This window comes from Dicentrarchus labrax, unplaced genomic scaffold, assembly GCF_905237075.1.
Source record: "Dicentrarchus labrax unplaced genomic scaffold, dlabrax2021, whole genome shotgun sequence".
In the NCBI taxonomy this organism is placed as follows: domain Eukaryota; kingdom Metazoa; phylum Chordata; class Actinopteri; family Moronidae; genus Dicentrarchus; species Dicentrarchus labrax.
This window is the reverse complement of record NW_026136715.1, coordinates 18,140,926-18,165,544: the sequence shown is the minus strand read 5'-3', so window position 1 is coordinate 18,165,544 and position 24,619 is coordinate 18,140,926. Positions and strand designations below refer to the sequence as shown.

The following is a 24,619-nucleotide window of genomic DNA, read 5'->3' as shown; positions in this document are numbered from 1 at the left end:
ACAATGTCTGTGCGGCCTTGGGCAGTGATGCTGTACATAAAACGTTAACTGTAGCTGAACTAAAGCAGAGATATGAGTAGACAACTTCTGCCACATCATTTCTGGTATGTGAGATATACTCGACTGGTGTTTTTCTCTCTCACTGGATCTCTGTCATGATAGCAGCAGAGTTTTGGTGCATGATTCTCTTGGGTCACTTGATCTTTTCAATGGTCAGTGAAACTCATGACAGGAAGCTCTCAAAGTGAACATCTACAGCGGATCAATGTACACCCGTCAATGCACATATAAAATAGACCAACAACTGAGGCCAATTAATTCATCATTCTCAAATTCACCATGACTGACAGTTGAGCTAAGTGCTGCAGGCAGTGAGCAGCAGCGAGCCACAAGGTCCACAAATCCCCAGTTTTCCCAGGGTGATAAATCCAGTCTTGCTTGGTTTTTAGTACCTGAAAGTTCTGCGTAACAACAACCAAACAGTGTGCATAAAGCCATGCCTGCGGGTGTTACCTGTAGAAGGGTGGTGGATGTCCCTGGGCCTCACAACTAAACACCACCTCTCTGCGATTCTCGCCAGGTTGAAGGGGAAACACCACACTGCCGGGTTGTTTGGTGAACATGGGCCTCAGCAGGACTCCGCTTCCTGGGTGGAGAACCAACAAAACTGTATCAGCTTTGATGTTCTGGTAAGCCTGAAAACCAGTTCTCACATTTTCCTGGCAAGAAGAAGGCTTACAGAGGAGGGATGCAAGTGGAAAACAGTGCTGCTCAAGAGAAGGTTGACTCGCAATAAAATCTCTGTTTGGCATGGATCCATCGGCCATGTGAGCGGGGGCCTTAGCATTTTTCATATTAGTCGTAAAAAGTTGCGAGATCCCTGAGGTACTGCATAATCAGCTGGTAACCTTCATAAAACTTTAATGCAAACATCTTAATGTACAGACTTGTCAAAGGCACACTGCACTGCCACTGTGCTTTAGCACAATTTCATCTAAACCCTTCAAACCTATCACCTCCTTCCCAGGGGATGTCATCCAATAAGACATTTAAACAAAAAATGCCCCAACAAATACTGAGAGTAATAATGGTCTCATTTTAAATCGCCCCCGCTCATTTGAGCCATCAAAATAGTGCCCTTTGTGACTCAGATGAAGAAAAAAGGCAGTAATTTCAGCAGTTTGGGTAAAAAAATACTTGAGGAGTTGTTTTCCTTCCTGAGATACAAAATCAAAACAACTTCTTGTGCTCTTTTTATATAGTTTGTTTTTTCGTTCTGAGGAAGTGGAATACAAATTGCATATATTTTAAATGTTATCCAAACTACACATTATTATTTATAATTCAAGCTAGTCATGATACAACAAACCCCCAGTGTTGCTTATACATATTTTTCGATTGCACTTTTACATTTTGCATATATGATATGATGATGATGTTTGTTCACTGGTTATTTTTGTCATAAATTTTCATCATGTGGTGTTCTGCAAGAAAAAACACTTATTAAATATACAATCATCAGCACAGTACATAAATTAATACAACTCTAAATTCCCTGAGTGATATTATGGCATTATTGATTCATTGTCTTTGTAAGAATAAAAAAGAACAAGAAAACACAAGAAACAAAGACAGCCGCATGTCTGTGTAGCGTGACATTCGTTTCCTAGTTAATTACAAAGGTACAATAGTGAATGCATGTTGTGTAGGCAAAGCCAAAAGCACGAGTGACCCATGGGGTAGTCAACACTGGATTAACATTTCTTTCTGTGACGGAAGAAGAATTCATTTGGATTTGTCAGAATACATTTGCATTTCTATAATGGCACAGAAGTGGGAAGATTCTGTAGGTAGGGTAACTAATTTGTATGAGAGGCAGGTATCCTTTTCAAGTCTCTGGCACCATGGGAGTGCAGGTTTATCCTCAAGACTCAAAATAACTCTCTGAGAGGGTGGAGATGTTTGACAAGGGACCTTGTAGGCTGATTGTTCCTCTCCACAAGGATAAACCTCTCAGAAAGTTACACAGAATAAAAGGCCGCCTAATTATAATCTTTGTTAGATGAAGCGTGTCCCTTGAAGCAGCGCTGAGAGATGATTGATTACCAGAAGAGGCGTCTTGTACAGTCCATATTCAAACACAAATCCTCACACTTGTTGTACACAAACTTGGAAGGATGATAGAGCCTTGCGGTAAACATGAGATGAATCACTGCGCCTTATTAAATTGATAAATGAGTCCAGTTATCAATTCACAAACATTTTCATTCAGCGTTATTTTGAAAATGCTTAAAGAAGGGGTTATTCAGCTGGCAGCCCCATAACCTAACCCAGCCCATTAGTTATTAATTAGTACTTTAACTTGCAGATAGAATTAACTGCAATTTTATGCAAACAGAAGAGTATTTCTATGTTTATATCACCACCATGTGTGTTGTTTGATGCTACAAGTTCTTCCACCTGAATAAAACATTAACCTAAAGGTGGGTGATCTTGCATGCACTGCAATTCCGTGTTTGGACAGTACTGTTCAAAAGATTCCTTAATCATGTATGGTACAGTTTAATTTCACAGAATAATGTAAAAAAAAATGTTACAAAACCCAATGAGATAAAGGTGTTCATTCACATCTTTGAAGGAGTTACATTGTACTGTATATATGGCACAATTGTAATAACATTTACCCTGCAGCTTTATGAACTAAACTTTATTGTATTGAAATAAATTATTGTGATAAACAATTGCCTTGCAGTTGTTTTTCTCAACAGTTGCTTCATTATTGAGGGTTGTACAGCACTTTTGTATGTTAAGACAAATCAATAAAAGCATGGAAACTGTAAAAAAAAAAAACAATTCAACTTAACACAACTTATTTTCATGACCACCTTATTAAGAATGTGGGAAAATGTGTGTTTGAGCACAGTGAGTGATTCATGGTGCTTATTTAATGTGTTGGACCTCTTACTTATCACTTGCGCCCTGCTCAAACAACCGCTAAACAGAACAACTTGCATTACTGCTACTGCACCCCAATCGCACTGAACCATGTCTCTCAGAACATTTTTTCATAACCTTGGTGTGTGTTGCACTCTATCAGTCCCTACGTGGACAGCAGTGCACAAACCTAACTCAATATTCAATTAATGGGAAATTAATATTACTTATATTAATAGATATTTGATTGCAGTACTCTTACTTATGGCAGCGCTGAACTGACCTGATCCTTGGCAGCACCATGGCAACTGTTATTATAATGGGGAATCAGTGTCAGAATAATGAGAAGGGATTGAGCTCCGGGGCTGTGCCTGGGGGCTCAGTTCAAACTGATGCAAACTCTCTGAAACTCTTTCGTTGGCCTAACAGGAATGAATGTAATATGCGGTATGGAGAAAGCAGAGTAATTTTCAGGTTTGCTTTCTGGTAATCAAATATTGAGGTGCTACACGCAACACCAGTGAAGCTCAGACTGAGATCCACAAGCCATAAGACATTGAGGGATTTGTTTTTCCTCAACCAGACCATGGATGCATACTGGAAGTCCCCCTCCATTTAAAATTTTTTTTTTTCTTCTCGCTCTTACAGTTGGATGTTTGAGCTCCACTGTACAGAATGATGTATGTGCAGAGTTTGACACTAGAAGGATGTTTTCACATTCATCTGCTGCAATTAGAAAGTTTTCTGTGATCACTGAAAATCTGATTTTAAGGAGCGGGGCATCGCAAATAATCTGGAAGTCAATCCTGGTCCAATTTGCAGTGTAATGTAGAAACCACCAGTAGACATACACTGAAGAGTGAAGAGACATCTTGTGTCCAGCAGGAAAACAAACTGAAATGAACAAAATTTGCAAATTCATAGATTCTGTAATTTTTAATAAGGTAAAAGAACTAGAGGCCTTTTTAAGGATATTAATTATTGATAAGAAAATTCTACTTTTTTGCAGAAAAGACCTTTCACACACATTATTGTTCCAAGCAGACTACTTTTATATGTTTGGACGGCATCTTTAAAATCAACACTGACACTTTAGTTGACAGATAGTTGCTTTTAAGATGTCTGAGGGAGTCAAGAAATCATGTTCAAACCAGAATGTCAGAATCTGATGGCAGGTCCAACTCAGAGCACAGAAAGCAAAATGATGAAAAAGCTCTCTATCAGAGAAGTGCACTGATCCAGAATCCTAACAGGAAGTTGACTGCACAATGCCGCAGGACAGAGATGGAGGTCATTATGAAAGGGTCTTTTTTTTTTTAAATGGGCTGCCCCCACTCACATCTGTCACCTGCTGCCAGATGGTGATATGGGCAGCCATTTTCGAAGGCTCCTCAGACAACACAAGACTCAGCATCGAGGCACAAGTGGAAGGCAGAGGGAGCTGTTTGGGAGGCTGAAATAAAAACTAATCTCAAATTCAATACTAGCTGACAGCAAATGAATTCCTCCAGCTTACCTCAGCATGAATAAACAGCCACATTGGGAGTCGGCTGTGGGGGAGGTATCGGTCGTTTGTGAGGTCCCAAATCCATTCGTTTCAGCTCAGGGTTTTATGCATCAAATAAAAAAAGCCAATCTTGCTTTTTAAAGCATCTTTCCCCTCTGTCCAGGCCGATAAGGTACACCTTTAAGGTCTCTCATTCAGGGGCAGCAAATGTTACTCCAGAGCAGAAAGACAGTTTGGGTTGTTTTGAGCAAGGTATAGGTTCAATCTCGTCTAAATGTTTGAAATATCGGTGCAACTTATTTTTTTTAAGGCCCTCATAAAAATAGAAACATTGAACTGTAAATAACTGTTAATAATTTGATATTTCGCCAAAAGTTATAAAGTGGGGGAAAAGGAAAAATAGGGAATTGAGACTGCCACATTCTTATGATTCCAGTAGTGAGAAGATAGAAACACATAAAATGAAATAGCCCAAGAGTAACACGAAATGTTCCTGGCCATACTTTACTGCTATGACTATCAGCTAGGGTGTACTTTACTGTACAATACTACAGACTCTCGTTAATTAAGTTAATTACATTCTCAGCAACACACTCTGTGAGGAGAAGAATGTAACCAACACATTCCCAACTAATATCCAACCATGTCACACCATTCTCTAGCTAAACATAGCGAGAGCATCTGAAATTCAATAACAGCCCTTGTATCCAAGGTATCCAATACCGTGTTCACTGGGGAAACACAGAATTGATTAGGTCCAACTCCATATGTTGGAAAGGCAAATTAAAGCTATTTTTTGTTGTTCTTGTTCTCTCTATTGAATGTCTACATACACTCAGGAACATATTGCTTCTGAGAATGCCATTTGTCATCTAATTGTGGTAATATCCCTACCTTTTCCTTCTTCAAAATTGGTTAGAAGGTTATTTGTCACTTACCAGCTGCTATGGTGTACACTAATAGAAACATTCATCATGCTATAAAACTGTACCATGTTTCCAACCATTGTAACTTACAAAATGCCTGATTTGACCATTAGTAGTTTTTATTTTTTCACAATGCAGTATACAGAGTGGATTCCTGTACTTTGTAAATATTTCTTTCAAAATGTGACATAAATCTCATAAATGCTGTTAATAAGGTGTGAAACAAATCCAACATATCATATTTAATTAGTTTTTCAGCAGAACACGCACTCTCTTATTAAACTACTATATGTGTGAGTGATTGGTGTAATGCTCAAATTAAATGTTTAATTCTTTCTAATGAATATAAATCAGGTTATAATAGTATAATTATTGTTCTGTCTTTGCTTGCATATAGATGAAAGAGGTTAAATGTTCACATTAGTGTAGACATGTATATTTACAGACTAGTAACTTTAGCATCAGCAGTCACAGAAACTGAAATATCCAAGTAAAAAGAGCTCATAGCTTCCAACACATATAATGATGTTTAATTGATAGTGATGTATTTACAACAAATGATACACAGTACAGATTCATTATTATGCGTCTATAATCAACGCTACACTGTGTATGCAAACACATTTAAATTAGATGATTTTTCATTCCTGGATGAAGCGAAAATACAGCCAGCTATGGGAGGATGATTCACTGGGGAATATCCCACATCTTCACATATACAGAACTTCAAAGATGCAATAAAATCCTTGCTTAAGGATTCCTAAAAGGCCTTGCCATGTTCTGATGAATCAATGAGGTAAGTCAATATTTGAAACTCCAGTCGTCTCTGGGATGCACACAGGGGGATACAGAGCAAAGTAAATGTAGTTGTAGGAGATTATAATGCTGGCCAGAAGCAGCCCTTCATTTTCACTAGCATCTGCTGTAAATGAACAGTAGTGGCGGTAAAATTACAAATCTTGCATTTAAGGTGACCGCTGGCTGTGTCATATTAAAAGACAGGTTCACATTTTTTAAGTCTTAAAACAATATTTCAATGTACAGTGTACATTATGTATTTAAACCGTTTTTGGTCTCTGTAATAATTCCTGCTGTTCATACTGGTTCATACATACTCCTCCATATGGTATTTCAGTGCAATGATGGGAGACAAAATACACACATGTAACAATGCATCCCACCATTTAACCTAAGGTAATATGAGGGTAGCAATTGTTGCAGTGTAGAGAGTAGCAGTTCCATTTAGACAAATCAACCAGGTATCTTCCATGAGTTACAGTCTTTTTAATCTACTTTGTTATTGTGCCTCTCTGCAGCTCAGCAAGGAAATATGGAAACAACAAAAGGGAAAGGGAAAAGGGAATTTTATACTAAACCTTTCAAACAGCATTTTTAATGAGAACGAGGACTGACGATTTTGTCCCCCATCACTTTAAGGAACCGATGTCTTCGCAACCAGTATGGACAGGAGGAACAACTCCAGCAACCAATAACACTTGTGGACATGACAGGTGATAAAATAGACAGATAGACTTATAAAATGTGAATCTTTCCTTTAAGGCTTACAGGTTTAAAGTTGCACAACCGCAAACTCAACTCAATATTCAATGAAACCATCACACAAGTGACAGCTAAAAGTGCCAAGCTACTTCAGCTAGGCACAATAAAAAGTAATACAGCGTTGTTGAATACTTAGCTCTGATTGACACATAAACACAGTCTGAGGTGAGTGATTTCTGAAAACTAGACATCTAATCATATCACTCCACTTTCAACAAGTCCAAGACATTTTGTTGATTTTTCATAAAATTAAACATCAATAACTTGTGCCAAAAATACATTACTTCTCTGAAACTGTAGGCAGCCACTCAACAAACCACAGAAGATTTTTCCAATGTTAATTCTGAAATATTCCAAGAGCACAAAACATTTGATTGCTGGTTGGAGCCTAAACAGCAATCTTTGTTTACATTTATGTTTCCAGTGCTGTTAAATTGTAGCCTTTCAATGCCAGCTACAGATGTTTCTATGATTGCACTCCTGCCAATTACTTTTAGTCAGATACTTGTAAATTCATCCAGCTTCAGCATAGTAAAATGTTTTGAAATCAACATTTTGCATTCAATTATTTATGTATTTGGCAAGTGGTTGTGAAGTGAGAGGTAATATGTACAGTGCACTTCACAGCACGCTCTTTATTTACTTTGTGAGCGCTAAATAATCAGATCTCTCTGATATATTTTAATATTTTCAAATATTGCCGTGTTTTAATTGAACAGAAATTCCATCTCCTCTCTCCAGTCCTTACAAATAAAGATTACAAAATGGAACTCTCTTGTTAAAACACCTTTGTGAGCACGCTCTACCAACCAGGTTATGACTATATGACAAAACAACACCTGTCAAATGGAAACTGTTGAGCCAGTGCTGGAAGTGGCTTGCTGTTTGAAGGTTAGCTTCATCTGTGTGGGGCAAAATGCATCTAGCTGAACCTCAACACCTCTTCTTTGCTCCCTCGCTCTCTCTCTCACTCGCCCAAACATACATATAGAACACACCCAGGCCTTGGGCCGTCCAAACCCTCAGGAAGGAATGGGGGGGAGCTAGTTAACTCCTGATGAACTCGCTATGGGAATAACTTCCCCTTGGCCCCAGTGCTCTCCCACACAGCCGATGCTTTCTGTTTAAAAAAAAACCCACTTCCAAGTGTAGATAAATAACCTACCTAGAAGCAACACCCTCACACTGTGCTTTCTCTATCCAGTAGTGCACGTCTGAATACTAAAATGTTTAACATGTCTTTTTTAGAAGACAGAGGCTTTGGAGGTGTATTGTTATATTGCGCCATACTTGTTATGCAAGCAGAGCATATGTAATGTAACACCATACTGAATATTAATGCTTGATTACTCTGTGTTACCAAATGTGAGCGTGAACCTCATGAGTGAGGCAAGGGCTGTGCAACACAATGCTTTTCAGAAACGATTTGCCCTCTGCTCCTTTGTTAAGCACTAATTTGCTTTGAATAGATAACTCTGAATGTTTTTTCTGCACCTCATGATTGCAAGAGCATATTTTGTGCCTGGGATCAAGTCTCTGATCAAGACTGCAGGCTTGAATTGTCTCCTCGAAGCCGTTTGTCTAAGATCAAAACTCTGCCAGGTTTGTGGCAGGATTTCCACTAACGTCTAAGACATTTACTTGTCTGTATATTTAACAGAATGCTTAAATAGGACATAAAATGTGATCTAGACTTGTGGTGTAGATCCTAATCCCATAGTGAGTCACAGTTCCCTGAGGAAAGCCTCATTAGACATCCACTGATGTGTACTGGATTTAGTGATAAGTGGTGCTAATTGCCATGTAGGCAAATTTAGGTGCCGACGTGCTGTTGTGCTTTTGAAAAGGAAGCGCATGCACAAACAAATACACACAGTGACAGTTACAAGCATGCACACACACACGCACACTAATTATTTTAGGTCCCAGCTGTGAGGAGGGGCTGCTGATTTGGAGCAAGGCAACATGAAAGATTACTCATTCCTCAAGATACTGTGCTCATGCAACAAAGCCCTTATTCATCTTGTTCTCAGCTTCAGACATTCTGAAGAGAGCTAGCATTTGACCCTGAACATTTTGTAAGGGAGGAAAATTAGGTCTCTCATTAAAAGCAAGATCAATGACAAGATTTCTGTACTACTACCAGTGCAATCTCAATTAAGGTAACAATTGAGAGACTCTTTAAAATGAAGGACTGCACATTCAACTGCTAGATAGAGACTGTCTTTCAGAGCCTGGCTTATTCTTTTCCAACACGATTCTCTGCCAGTGAAAAAAAAAGAGAGAGATAGCTGCTATGCACAACTGAAGGAATGTTGATTTGATTTGCTGCCTTGAGCTGCCAATGAAAAGACAACAAGGTGAACCTTTCCTATCATTTGTAAAATTGGTGGAAAGCTTTGGGTGCCATAAAGCCTTTTAGTTTTCCATTTTACTTTTAAGTGCCATCTGTTCTGTATGCCAAGGCGCCATCGCAAAAAAATCTATAAATAACAATTCATAGCCCCCATGCTAACAACATTAAAAAAGTGTCTGTTTGGGAGGCTTACCTGCCAGACACTCCACCAATGACAGCAGCAGTATAAGTTTCCATAGCAACTCCATTTTAATGGTCTCGGGTCAATACAAGCTCACATCCAATCACAGGTGTGTAGAATCCCAGCTTTGTCCTTTCCAGCACTTTCACCGTTCTTCTGTCAAATGAAAAGAAAAAGGAGGAGGAAGTCATTAGACATTCAGATCCACTGGTCTCATCAGATGGTGTTATTTCACAAGGACAGTACCTGTCCATGTTTTCTATCACTTTAATGATATAAAACACAAGAGCAAGGTAAAAATTATACCCTGAAAAAATAATTGCTATTAACATTTAATCTTTGCAAAACATTTCCAGGTGAAATGGTGAATAGCAGCTCTGTTTTGGGTTGAAGATACTGTGATAGTCTGGGTATAATGTATATCTGTGAGAATAATCACAAAACCACTCTATCTTGTGCAAACACAGAAAATGATTTGTCCAAGCAAAGCACTTACAAAACACTTGTGCTGTAGAGTTTGCTTAGGAGTGCTTAACATTGCATAATGGGGATCATGTCTGCAAGAAAAACATAAAGGGATTGCTTACTTGTACTCAAACCTGCTGAGACAAAACAAAAAGCAAGCTGGTTGTCAGACACATCCCTAGCATGTAATAAAGTACTGTCCTGGCTCCTCAAATTCATCTGAGCTGGAGGGATTATGTATTTCTGACATAAAGAGATGATTGTACGTGGGGCGAAACCATCTTCGGTCCCCCAGGAGACTCACACAATTGATTTTCTCAAGGACTTAACCGTAATTTATCCCTTCTAAGACTCAAATGAAGTCCTAAAAAAGTTGTGAAATGATAATGTGAAGTATTTATTCTGCCACTGACAAACAGTGATGTATTTGTTTGTCTAAATACTCTAACACTCCTGACAGGTTGATCTCTAAGATCCTTTCTGATGAAGCAGCGGATAAATGTTTGCGTGAGATACTCCAGTTATGGAGTGAGAAAGGATGTAGAGAGGAAATTAGCAATTGTCTTTGCTCAAACTGACTCTCCCTGGTACATTTAACTGACTGATGGCACAGATTCCTCTGACTACACACCATCAGCGTGCTGAAATAAATGAGAGAAAAAAATTAATAAGAACATACAGTATAGTCTATCAAGAGACAAGTGCCAAAAAAGCAGCGACAACTGAAAGATTACACATTCATAGTTTCTCAGTTATCTGCACGCCTCTTATCTTTGCACCACTGAAAGGCATGACAGAGCATACTGATGCTTATGTGAATATATCAACTGCGTCCCTGACACGTTCGCCTACACCACTCTTCCTTCTGCATGTACTAAACCATTAAAGGCAACACTTTTCCCCTATAAATCTCATTATGGAGATTGGGTGTAGAGTGTCATCTTAGTTCCAACTTATCTTGCAGTTATTAGGATGCAAATGTCATGAGTAAATGTTGGCTTTTAATAATAAAACAGAGAGACTTCAAATCCCTTCTTATGCTCCTGGATATTTTTGGAGTGCTCCTCCTTTGAGGGAATAATTGTGAGAGATGCGCAGAATAAATTACTCTATACAAAGTCTTTAAAAGAAATAGAGGAGCCCAGGAATTCAGCAAAACTTTGTATTGCAGCTTCACATTTATACCACATTATTCAAATACATAGATAACATCTGACATTTCTATCTATACTATATTAGACAAATTGCCAGGTTTTATTTTGACTATCAAATACATGCGTCACCTCAGGCTGAAGATTGAACATTTCCTGTAATTTGACACTCATACGCTTGTGACAATTGCTTCATGTTTTCAAAAACTATTAAAGTAATTGTTTTGTCAGCTATGTAAATGTTTAATAACTCTGGTCACCTTAATTTAATTTATCCTGCTTTGACAGCACTATAAGCAAGCGCAACCAAAACGTGTGAACTGTTCATTCATAAAGGTATCTGTTGGCCCCTAACAGCAATCTCTTGATCTCTATTACTCAGTGAGCCCTGAGACACGAGACATCAGACAGCGGGGTTAGTGGGGGGATAAAAGACAGCCTTTTGATCCAAAGAAGCTCAGATGATGGCTGAGGGAGTCAGGGGTTTGTCCACAGTATCTGACTTCCTCTTCAGTACAAATTAATTACCCTTGTGACCTTAAGTGGTAGTGACAAGGCCAATGGCTTACTTTCATCCCAAATCGATTCTCTCATTTGTTTGCTGTATGAAATAAAAGTTAATGATAGGAAAGGCTTTTAAACTTTGCCTTTCAAGTTCCACCCTCTTTCATGTCTCTGGAAAAAGCCAATGGTTGAAAAATGCAATATGGTCAAGGCTAGAGTGACAGTCCTGGCCTAAACATTTCCTGACCCAAATTGCACAAACTGAACTGCATTTAAATGTAACACAACAGCTTTGAATTCAGCCACTCATTTCACAAATGCAGATGACAGAAATGCAGAATAACATACAAAATCTCATTGCAATAAATGATTACAACTACTTTCTTTCTGGGTAATGATTTAACCACTGCAGACTGTGTGATGGACATGCTGCATACAGCATTATCTCTGTGAAGTGCCTCATATTCCTAGCTATGAAACTGACATTTCAGCTCAAGTACTTATGCAAAATTGTCCATTTCTGGGGGAAATATATATGCTATCTGTGAAATTCAAAAGCTTTGACACAAGTTTACTAAAAGTGTGCCAAACTGGCAGTGATTGATGTCGGGAGATGAAAACATTTTAATTAGAGGCAAGTCATGATGATGAGAGGAGATCTGCAAAATGTCAGGTGCAGCTCAGAGATGTTGTCTCTGACTTCTTGATGAATATTTCAATTTTCAGGGGAAACTGTGTTAAATACCCAAATGTCATGTTATCATAATAACCAACATCCCAGATGATGTCCAGTCTTCAATATTATAGCATATTTTCCTTGGAGGATTATTCAATAACCATTTTGATAATAAATTAATGATTTGAGTTATTTATCAAGCCAAAATGCCAAGCACTTAGGTTTGTCAAATGTGACACTTTGCTGCTTTTCTATGTTTAATTTAATTGTAAATTGAATAAATAGGTTTTGGACTGTTGGTCAGATGAAATAAGGAATAGGAAGACCTCATCTTAGGTAACCGGTGTTTTGGGAAATTGTGATGTTCATCTAATCATGTGGAATAAATGCCATGTAGCTGCAGATAGCCTGGATATAAAACTGAGCGCTTCATTTTATTTGACTGTTGAGGAAAAGCTGCTTGTGTTGTGGGAAGTCTCAGATTTCTGGAGACAAATCCCTCCTCCAAATTTCAGTGTTGTCAAAGTGACACCTCTTTTCCTCTTCTTCTCTGCACCAGCTGGAGTTGATAAACCACAGATTGTAGTTCAGTCATCCACAGCCGCTGACAGTGATGGCAGTTGATTTGACCCTCTCCACTACACCCGATCTCTCCGCTACCATCAATTTTTCAGGGCTCAAAAATGTATTAATAGAAGGGTACTTCAGGTCTCGTTGGTTGAAGAGTCCAGATGAAGATAAAATTCACACTAAAATGCATGAGCACCCCACACACAATCACACACACCCACACCCCCCGAGCTCTGAATCATGAATGAGACCAGACTCCCACACTCTGCAGGAACGAGACGAGACCGGGAAAAATGGCATACAATGCTGCATCTTTAATCACCTGAGCTGTGACTTCACTTGATCTGCAGACACCAGCTCGATCAGTGTTTTCCTGCATGTGAGGCTCATCTCACGGCTCTGAGTGCCTCCAGTCATTTAAAATTCATTTTCTGGTGGTGCTCGAGTTGAGACTAGTAGTAGTAGGGGACGTGAAATTTCTACTTAATCCTGCATACTTTGATTCACGGCATACATGAATCAAAGATTTACCAAGCATCTCTGTGGAAGAGTGGCGGTAATAATGATATCAAGTCATAATCAGATGAGAGTATTTTACAGTTATGAGGTTCTTTTACACTAAATTTTCAATTATTAAACCAAATACGTAAGATAGCAATTAAGAATCTGTTATATTATTTGGTTTTTTGACTGTGGGAGCTATTTATACAGTTACTGAGGGTATGCTGCTGTTCTTTGAAGGTTTGCAAATACTCTTCTTTTTCATCACTGAACTGAATAACCTGTATGTTTTAAGTAGCTGTCATGTCTGTTGATCCTACAAAACATGTTGAAGCCCCCTGTACAACAACAACAAGAAAAAAACAATGCACTACTTCCAAATGAACTTCAAATATTTTGGAGGTGCATCAGTTCGTACTGACTGAAAACTCTTAACTCAGGAGTACTTTAAAAGTTGCACGGACGTGAAAAAGCCACCAAAAAACCTGAACTTCCCTCTGCCAATCTTGCCTTTCAAGAATCTATGCGCATATAACCAATAAGGCTAAAACTTTTCCCTGAGCTGAAGCTTTTATGCATGCCAAACACATTTTTTTCATTCCTCACAAATGGCACACCACGGGAGTCAAGGAAGTGCCAACGTATTCCCTAGCCAAGATTCTATCTCAAACAGTGGCACAAGACAAAGAGACTAATGGTGTTTTGATCTAAGCACACAAGCCGCAGGCATGACATAACACATGCCAGCTTCCTCATTCCTCCAGACCACACCAGGGGCTCTCCACGAAAGCGCTCATCCCAATCTCCCCTGTGACAAAGCAACTGAGTATGTTGAAAGGTTCTTCCTGCTTGCACGCATGCTCCAAGACCAAGTTTTAACATAATGAGCACAGCATATGGTAATAATTTACACACCGTTAGATAGCTACGTATTAATAATAATACAGTTAGAAAGTTTCTGAACACCCTTTATTGAAGCATTATTGATTAAATGGTTAAGGCTCAAGCAATGCACTGACTCCGAATACCCTAAAATAAATAAAAGATGTAAGTGAATTTATAAATTACGGTTACTTTCAATTTTGTCTGTAATAACCTGGATTTGAATGGAGTGGATTTTAATCACTCCAATTAGGCACCTGCAGCAAACATACTGTGTATTTGTCTTACAACTGATGCTAGCTCTGACTGAATGTGTTTTTAGGCACAAGTGACAATTCCAGTGCACCTGCTTTCGCTAAGGTACTAATTAAGGATCCCATTAGAATTTAAAAGCCTGCCAATTAATAGTTCCTTAAATGCACAGACAGATTTAGGTCTTTTGGTGAAACACGTTGCTGCAACTCAGATCATAGGAGGCAATTTTAAGCCCACCAAAAACCCAAAGTGAGCAACATGCCTAAAGGCATCCATACAAGATGAAAACACACTGATAACATGAAAATCTTCAAAACTCTGTCGTATATATACATTGTTACTACACAAGACGTTGTATGCATTTTCCCTGCATGTAAAAACAGGAAATAATACAAGACGTGCAGCAATGTATGTCAATCAAACTACAACTTCTGAGAATACTCATTTCAATTCTAGAAGTGAAAACTTCCCAGATAGCAAGTAAAACTCTTTTTTCTATCATTTTACTTTCATGTTTTCTGAGCCGTCCCTGCGTGCTTGCATTGTTATGTATATAGCACCTCTGTGGAAACGCACTTTATACTCTTACTACACATTTAGAATTTATATAGGCTATAATATGCAATTGCAGCAAAGCTGTAGACAGAGAGACAGAGCAAGCATCAGCTGTAGAACAAATATACAGGAAGCTGATTACTGCAGGTGCTTTGTTTGAGTGATCAGGATCTAGAAAAACAAGGGTAGGCTACATCTCTTTCTCAGTTCACTTACTAGTCCAATTCACTTTCTATATATACAACAATTATATGGCATTTTGTTGTTTTATATTGGACATTTGACTAAAGATGCTAAAATATATAAATACTTTGAGCGGCAGTGTGAATACAAACACCCCTTACACCCCTTACAGAGATGAGACAGAGGAGAAGGAATCACTGTCCTGTGATCTGCATGATATTTCTCTGCCAGCAGAATATTATCTTTATGGCTAGACACATCTCTAAGGATGTCGCTGACTCAAAAGGAGGAGGAGGATGGAACATGAACTTTTTAGTACCCCACTGAGCAGGTGTGCATGACAAATGGAAAAACAATAGATAGACTGAGGTGCTTTGACGCAGAAGAAGAATATACATTCTAAATAGTACAAACCTGGGTTGTCAATTTTTAACATTTTTAACCAATAGATAAGCACTCGATCCAAATAGATTCAGTTTTGCGTTGTCGCCGTTTCACTTCAAATTGTTGAGAATTACTGTAAAGTTTCACATACTGTAGACACGCTCTGTAGAGGTTTGTGTAGACGTTTAGTAGGTTCCTTCATAACTGATAACTGTCACTGCTCCAAATGTAGGCCTACTTAGTTTAAATTAAAGATTATATAGCTTTAAAGCTCTGCAGGTAAAATGTTAGTGGTGTGATGAATAAGAATGAACCGCAGCGACATAAAACTGAAACAGACTTCCGAAGAAACCAACTGGATCATCCAACTACCTATGCTCACCTGTTGTGTTCAAATGTACATAGCTTGCAACCTGCATCAACCTCCTTCAGTCTACTTGCTGTTTTCCCACTCCTCATGCAGACCTTGCTCTGCTCAGTGAGGCACTATGAACTTCATGTTGCACCCTCCTCCTCCTCCTCTTTCTGAGTCAGTGACATCATCAGAAACGTCTCCAAGCCATAAGCACACTTCCCAAAGGACATGTGTAGTAGCTGTACTATCCCAACCACTTGGACACAAAAGGTAAGAAGAGCAAGTGCACTCCAAAGTAGTGTTTGTGTAGGGAATTAAACCCCATCTTTTGGTAGTAACAGTTATCCCAGGGCACATCCGGCTGGCACTGTCAACATGAAACAAAGACAACACTGAGACATCCTTGCAAACAGGGGGGAATGACACAAACTGTTTACAATTCTGGGACAGGGAAGAATTAATTGTCAAACCCTAGCCTGCAGCCACCTCTAATTTTCCTAATAGCGGAATCATGATGTGCAAGCCTGCTCCCTCTCAAACATATGGACACTTGATTTCACGAGGATAACTATTTCCAACAGAGTGGCACGCTAAAGGACTTCAGACAATCTGAGCGGCAATCAAGCTCGGAGCTCGGTGCAATCAAAGAGAGGCAGAGATGATGAGACTGGACTGAGTCCAATCCCCTGTTGATCACTGGCGACAAATGAGTTCTGCCAGAGCAGGATTTAAATGAGAGAAGAATTGATAGGTGGATTTGTGCCCTCTTATAGAAGAGATGCATGGTGTAAATGATGACCATGGCAATTAGAGGACACAAAGAATGATATTATCTCTAATGGCTTATGTGGGAATTGTACAACTCAATAGAGAACTGGAAAACGGGTATTTCATTGAGGTTTTCGTAACTGAAGCATGGCCATAAAGGCATGGGCACAGATATATGCATGCATGCGCAATTACACGCTGGGAACGTTGTAGCGCAATAACCTGTGTGTGTGTGTGTGTGTGTGTGTGTGTGTGTGTGTGTGTGTGTGTGTGTGTGTGTGTGTGTGTGTGCTGCCTACTATTGCCTGTGGGAGAAAATGAGCATAGTCCAAAAAAAACCCAATCCAGATAATGCTATTTTATGCAGAAATTTTTTTAGTGAGTGACTGACATATTAGGTTTTAAATTCACTGTATACTGTACTGTATTCCATACTGTATTATCTCCGATGCCAGAAGTGGAAGTTTGAGAGACAGTCCGAAAATAAGCGATGAAAGGGTTCGTAATATTAAAAAAATTGAGTTTACACAGAACATGGGGAAAAGCAAATAGTTGTTCTTCTTACCTGAGTACGTCCTCTGTGGTGTTTGATGTTTATCCCTTCTCGGATATCCATGTTACACCGCGCTTCTCCTCACTCCTTCAGCCCAGCAACCCGCCAGCATCGAGTCGACGACGACAGTGAAGTTCACCTCCTCAAAGTGCGGATGTTGCTCTCGTAGAAACGGCCCCAAACTCCGTCTCCTCTCGACTCTTCGTAAGGTAGTCTATCCTAAACGCTGGCGTTCACTCTCTCCACCCCAAGTGCCCTTCAAGTGTTTTCAGACTCCGAGTAGCAGCCCGGTCCTCCGCCTCTCCACACTCCGGTCCCCCGGCGCATTCATTTAGGGCACCCCGGCAGTCCTGCTCGCAACCGCCGCCAGACTGATACGAACCAAACCCCCGCAGCGGTGGCTTCTAACAAAGAGGTCCGCCGGGTGGGAAGGTTGTTCAATTTCGGTGTATTCTACTTATTTTTTTAGGAGCAGAAAGCGCTCACGGTACGGTTGGCGCCGTTGTTCAGAGTGTGTGAGCGTCCAGCTTGTCCACAGGATGAGGACTGTAGTTGTGAGCGCGCGGCGGCGGCAGTGGCACATGGGACATCAGAGGTGGATGTACAGTAGGTTTGTCTTTTTTTTTTTTCCACGCTGCAGCTTCACAATTTCCACTGCGTCCTATACTTGAGGATACAAGAGCCTACACATGGTTGTTTGTGTTTCTTTTTCTTTTATTTTTCGGGTAATTATGGTATTATAAACAAAAATCTTCTTTAGAAGAAGAGGTATGATTTTACGTGAAGTAGCAATAGCCTACCTCAGTATGAAAATACTACACATAAAACCGAATTCAAATAGTATATAAAGTGCACTTAAAATGGCTATCAAAAGTATAAGTTCTCAGTACCCAGATACCTTTCAGTGTTATATTTATTGATTGCCACTGATGCATTAAAGAGTAAGCCTCATGTTCATGTTGTAGTCAAGGTAGAGGAAACTCTACCCTACTTACTGCTTGATAGTTTAACAGTGCATCATATATCATCATATATTTTGCATGAAAAAGAGACGTCCTCCATAGTCCGTAGTCACAAATACACACACACACACACACACACACACACACACACACAACGGGTGTTTTAACTGTTCCCTAATTAGTGTAGGTCTGTATGACTGTTTGATTAACATGTCCCTCACTTCTGTTTGTTTTGTTGTACTATATGTTATTAGTTACATTATTAGTAAATGGAGTTTGGTGTTCATCACGTAATTCCCAGTATGGCTCCACCCTGAGCTGACCTGAGGTCTAATCAGTAATTAAAAACACCTGTGTGGGTGTGCAGAGCCTTTCATTTGCAAAGTAACTGCTAGCCGCAGCTGTCAGGCAAATGTAGTGCACTTTAAAGCACAAAATTTCCCTCAGAAATGTAGTGAAGTACAAGTATCTGAACAGTGTGCAAACTATACTATGGCTTTCAGGGGAGCTCACTTATTTTTAGGGAATAATGGCGATTTAATGGGACTAAAGTTGGTTTTCTTTGCAAAAAGATGAGTGAAGTTTAGGATATTGAGCCACCAGGCTTAGATGGCACGTATCTTTATTAAAGTGAATTAGTGATGAATCGCCTTCGTGCATGAATCATACATCAATAGTAGCCTAAATGTACGCATGATCCACCATGATGAAGGCAAAAATAGCATGTTGTCAGTATTTTAGACCCCCCAAAATGTCACAAATCATGTTTTCAGGGGAGCTTGTGTCTCATTAAGAGGCGCTAAGCTCCCCCTGTAGTTCGCACCATGTATCTGAAATATTATAATGTACATAATAGGTACCTCGAAATTGTGCTTAAGTAGTTACTGTTCATTATAGGAAAATTTAATACAGAGGCTAAACTAGACTTGATGCCTGATTTTGTTTCTTAGCTTACGGTCTCGGGCCACTGTCGACGAATGATAGGACCAGTGTGAAGGATTTAGTGGCATCTAGTGGTGAAGTTGCAGATTGCAAATCCCTTGCTTCACCATTCCCTTCCAGGCACAAAGGAGATACGGTGGCTGCAAAAAGCTCCAAAAAGTTATGAATATTATATTCCATCTCTGCCAATAAATATTCCCTAATGTTTCACACTGGACCTTTAACATACACAGGTCAGATCGGCCACATAGCCCAAAAAACATGGATCTCTGATCATCTGGTGTCGTGAAACTAGTAGTCTCTAAATGTTCGCTCCGTATACTTTATGAGCAGTGGAAAGTAACTGAATACATGTACTCAAGCACTGTAATACAATTTTAAGGAACTTGTACTTCACTTGAGTATTTCCATTTGATACTACTTTATACTTCTATTCCACTAGATTGATTTGACAGCTGTTTATAAGTTGCATAGTTAGATTTTTCATACAAAACACATTGTTTAGATAAAAATGCTAACATTATCTACCAACGTGTTATTTTTCTTTTGATGATTACGGCACTGCACCAATAGCCTACTACACCTTTGTAGCAGTAGTTGTAACTGTGAAAAGATTATTCACATTTTGATTTTTTTGATCTTCCTCCATGGTAAATTAACATACAAAATAAAAGAAACACAGAACAACAGATCTTTGTCAGTAGATATGGTTATGGTTATACCTATGATCAGGCATGTTTCTATTGTTTCTTCTACTACACAAAAAAGCCAGCTCATGAAGTTTAAATAGTCAGAAGTTGTTATATGCACTATGCCTCTGGCTCATAATCCACTCAATGTTGAGTAGGATTTAAGAGAATCTATTTCTGTTTGAGCCAATGGGAGGGTGATAATTACAGCAGAAATTACTGAATGCCCCACTGAGCCTTAGAAAAAAAAAAGAGTATTTGGATTAACCTACTGAATGAACATTTGGTATCCCTTAGCCACCCATACACACAGCTAATAATGGCACATCAAACCTCAGAGGAACACTTAATAGTATAGCCACCCTAAACACAAATATCTGCAACTAGTCTTGAATATTTCATGAATTCTTTAATGCTCAAGACTGGAGGGAAATTTTCTTATCGCCTTTTCTGTAATGATTTCTTCCAAAAGAAAAACTAACTGAATTTTACCTCATGCAGTTTTGCTCATTCCCTCTGCTCTCCAAGGGAACAAATACTGCATGCGACCATCCCTATGTGACAATGAGCTTTTCATTGTTGTTTGGAAGATGTCATTTAAATACATGAATTACGTTTGTCCTGTGGCAGTAAATGAGATGCTGAAATGAGCAACTTGTCAACGCCGCCAGGAGTCAGAAAGACAAGCCGTCTCTCTGAGAGCAAGAAAAAGCAGATTATTTTCTGTCGAGGTGTCACACTGCCACACTCTCTTTCAGGCACATGCAAAATGATGATCTTAAATAAAATATTGTCTTTAATCACAAACAGTTACACTGATACTTGTCATACTATTAGATGTCAAGCTCCTTCTATATCTGCTTCTGATTTTCCAGTTTACTATCTATAGATCTATTAAACTTCAGTTAACTTGGTATAAGAGAAACATGTTATTTACTATCCTCTATGTGTCATCTGTCTTTTATACTTCTCTCTCTTGTTCAACTCTTCAATAACGGACCGACTGACTCAGTTTCATTTTAGGAACAGTGTGCAGTGCCATTAAACTCAAAAAATAGCTGTAAAAAAAGAGGTCTTATTTTGTTACCAAATTACCTATATTCTTGTTGCCACTAAGCTCCTTGTGCCACCTCCACAAAGAAGCTTAGTAATCATTACCCAAAAAACTAACCATAAAGCTAACTAACTTGAAAATATCTTGAAGTTCTCCGTAGTACATACATAAAACCTTGTTTTTAATTCTGAATTGTACATCTTTTTTGTTTGTTTTCACTTCAGCCTGCATTTTTAGATGCATTTTTTGTACTTATGAGAAGTGGGGCTTTATACTGGACCTGTACTGTCTGTTCGAGCAAAGTTTTTGGCACAGATGGTAGCAAGGCTGTGCACTGACTGAGTTAGGGCAATCCTCCCTGCCCTTGTCGCTGCATGATGTCATTCATTTTTGATCAAATGAAGGACAGTCAACAGCTCAGTCCCCTGCTCAGCAATGCAGACAACACACTGAAGCTTAAACTGACAGGAGGACATGGAGTTAAACCCGTGAATGATGCATGATGTGAAGTTAAGCTTTTTCAGCTGCAGTGGGCAGGACAACCGCTATTAGAACTTTTATTTTGGCCTTTGATGTGGACATATTTTGATAGTAATTTAATACCACTAATGACAGCCAAAACTTAGAAGGTGATAAGCCATTGGACTGTTGTCATACATGGACAAAAAACATGTCTGTAGAAATATATAGTGAGATTTTCCTGTTGCTTTAAACTAGTATGAATGAATGGATATTGATGTGGTTTGGACCACATAAGCAATTTAAAGACATCATCTTGGGCTCTGGGAGCAAGTGATGGACATTTTATAGACGAGCTGATTAATAAATTAATCATCAATAAGAATTCTGCAATCATTAGTTGCAGTACATTCACTTTACTTATGGAAGTGAATTCTCATCTCCACAGTTGTAAGTCAGTCCATCTCAAGGTGATTGATTGATTGATTGATTGATTGATTGATTGATTGATTGATTGATTGATTGATTGATTGATTGATTGATTGATTTTTGGAGCTGAAGTTCACAAGTCAAGTATTGTTGAAAAACTGAAGAAGCTTGATGGACAAGGTAGTACATACAATCACAGATATACAGTGAGCGTAGGAGAGGAAGAAGCACATACCCCTGTGGTACACCTGTGTTTGCAGCCTGCGGTTTGACAGGTAGCTGCCTTCGATCTGCCAGGAAGTCTGATATCCACCCACTCATTTAGGGGAGCAATGTACAGCTGCAACATATTGCAGTGGAAGAGGTCCAGGATAATAGTGTGGAAAGCAGAGGTGAGGTCCACAAATGGGATCCTGGCAGAGGAACCGGGAGCAAAAACTGTAGGTTTCGGTTTGACTATGTTTATTCTACAAGGCAATATTAGCTAACTAGACGAGTTTGAAAAAGCAAGTCTGCATCAGGCTTCATTCTGACAGAGGTGAATGCCAGCAGCTTGAAGCCTGAATTGATGTATAGAAAGAGTGTCCTTCAGTTGCAAATGGATAGTGAATTTCTGCTGAGATATATTTTGAATATAGACAAATACCATTTTATGAGTAATCTCGGAACATAAAGCAGCCATTATAAATGGAAGTGTACCTTATGTCCTCAACAAATATATTTTGAAGGAAGCACAAAAGCTTGTGAAGTTAGAAAGAAGTGAGATTACCCGAACTCTGTAGCCTTCTCATTTTCCCAAATCTTTGACCAAACTGCCAGTGGTCAAGTTGCATTGTGGGTAATGTAAGCCCCAGGTTTTGACAAGGAAAAAGAATGCATAAAATAAAAAAGACAATAGCTGTGGTCCTGCTGCGTCAATGTTGATCCTTTTTTTAAAAACTGTGAGTCCAGGAGTAAAAGGCTAAACTGGATATTGTACAGAAAACTAATTACATACACTGACAATGAGCGCTGCAATTGTTTCCTCATTATGTTGATAATAAACATAATCTGGGTGGCAGTACATTAACCTTACACATGAGGAGGCAACATCATTAAACAGCTAATCAAAAAAGAGGAATATTATGGATGCACAACTTAAATACTGTAGAGCCAAATGGTCAAAGCAAAGTGTTGGATTTGAGGCAATTTCTATGATACAGTAATAGTTGAGACACAGCAGATCTCTTTTCCAACCTCCCTGTTTTGTCCATATTAGATGTAATTAATAGGCTTTATACTGTCGGGTTTTCTGTTTTTAATATTTGGATAAGATTTATGCTTTGATGTTGCTTTAGTTTTAGAACTTTTGGTCTCATTACTAAACCATGCATAATTGCTGCTCTGTATATTAAACCTTTTGTAACCGTATAAACTGCAACAGCTGCTACAACTAGCTTATAGGTTAAAACCCTACACCTGTTGCTCAACATGAGCTGAGCAAACCTGAAGAAGCAAGAGGTTTAGAACAACTGAATGAATAAATGAAGTCGATCCAGAGATATTGGTGTGTTCTATAATTATTGTGTTTGCATGAAAGATCACAGTTTCCGCCAGTTTCTCTATCAGAAAAAACACTCCTGGGATCAATGGCACTCTTCATGAATGCAGCTTAAATGACATAAGCTTAATTAAGCAAAATAAGTATTTTGATAGATATGCTTGTTGTCTAATGATACATGTCTAATATTAAGCAAGCTCTCGGAAATACCTCCGTGTGAAGACGTGACTTTCTTTTTCTAATTAGTCACGTTAGTTTGAGATAGTTTAATATAAGCCCTTTGATACTGTCTTGTGACTCCTGGCTCTGCGGGGCAAACTGTCTATTTTGGAGATATCTCACAGAAAATCAAGGGGCAGAGGTTTTCTCTCTTACTACCAGCCTTCACTTTGTGCACACTAATGACTGTCTAGCCAAAGCGTTTAACCTTGAGCCAATCTGTCTTCTCACTTAGAAAAGCTGAGTTCTTGAACCATGAAATGGAGTTAGTTGTCCCTCTGAAAGGAGGTTACAACCAATACTACTTCAAGATAATCAATTATTGCCATTTCAAATGTCGAGAAGCCATTGGCTTGAATCATTATCAGAATTGCTGCTTTTTATGTTTAGTTTGACAATCGTGTCCTAATGAATAATTAAATAAACCACTGGACATGGCCATTATTAAAATAGGTTTATATGAAAGATTGTACACCTGTCCAAACACAGCAGATGCAATGACACATAAGCAGAATTAATTTGTCAAACTCTTCCTGATCCAAAGGGACTGGGCTGCCAGGCTTGGTAAAATTTATTTATAAAAGTGTGGGTACCATCCAGTGCCTGTACCCAGCTGTCTCAATGCAACCGGGGAGTGATGTGAAAGGGGATGAAGGAACGTGGCAAATCACCCACTGAATGTAACACAATCAAAGCAAAACCTGCATGCAGAGGTTCCTGCTGAATTTTGATTTGTGTGTGTGTGTGTGTGTGTGTGTGTGTGTGTGTATTTGTGCAATTATATATTTTCTGAAACACATCCCGTTTCTGGAAAGGAATCTGAAATGCATGAAAGCTAAATTTATATGATATCCACCCCCTTGACTTTTAAGTCACTGTAGTAGTTAGGAAGTACTCAATATCTGAAGTGACAGCTATACCTCCGCAAAGAACAAACTGACTCAAACTGACTTGTATGTGTGTGCGTTGTAGGGTGGGTATGCAAATGTGTGTGTGTAAATGCATGCCCTTGAGGTGTTTTCACTACTTTGTATGTAAAAGGTGTATGGGAGATTTATG

General features: G+C 39.0%; 1 protein-coding gene across 2 annotated transcripts in view; it reads right to left on the bottom strand.

Moving 5' to 3' along the window:
* Nucleotides 1-17,860, bottom strand: part of cntn3a.1 (contactin 3a, tandem duplicate 1) — a 77,231-nt gene extending 59,371 nt beyond the window's left edge. For both annotated transcript variants that reach the window (XM_051424658.1, XM_051424659.1), the window contains exons 1-3: nt 17,279-17,860; nt 9,477-9,620; nt 514-646 (exon numbers count right to left, since the gene is read on the bottom strand). In XM_051424658.1, the coding sequence (XP_051280618.1) occupies nt 514-646; nt 9,477-9,531 (188 nt within the window). In that variant the 5' untranslated portion in view covers nt 9,532-9,620; nt 17,279-17,860. The remainder of the gene's footprint in view (nt 1-513; nt 647-9,476; nt 9,621-17,278) is intronic.
* Nucleotides 17,861-24,619: the final 6,759 nt, after the last annotated feature.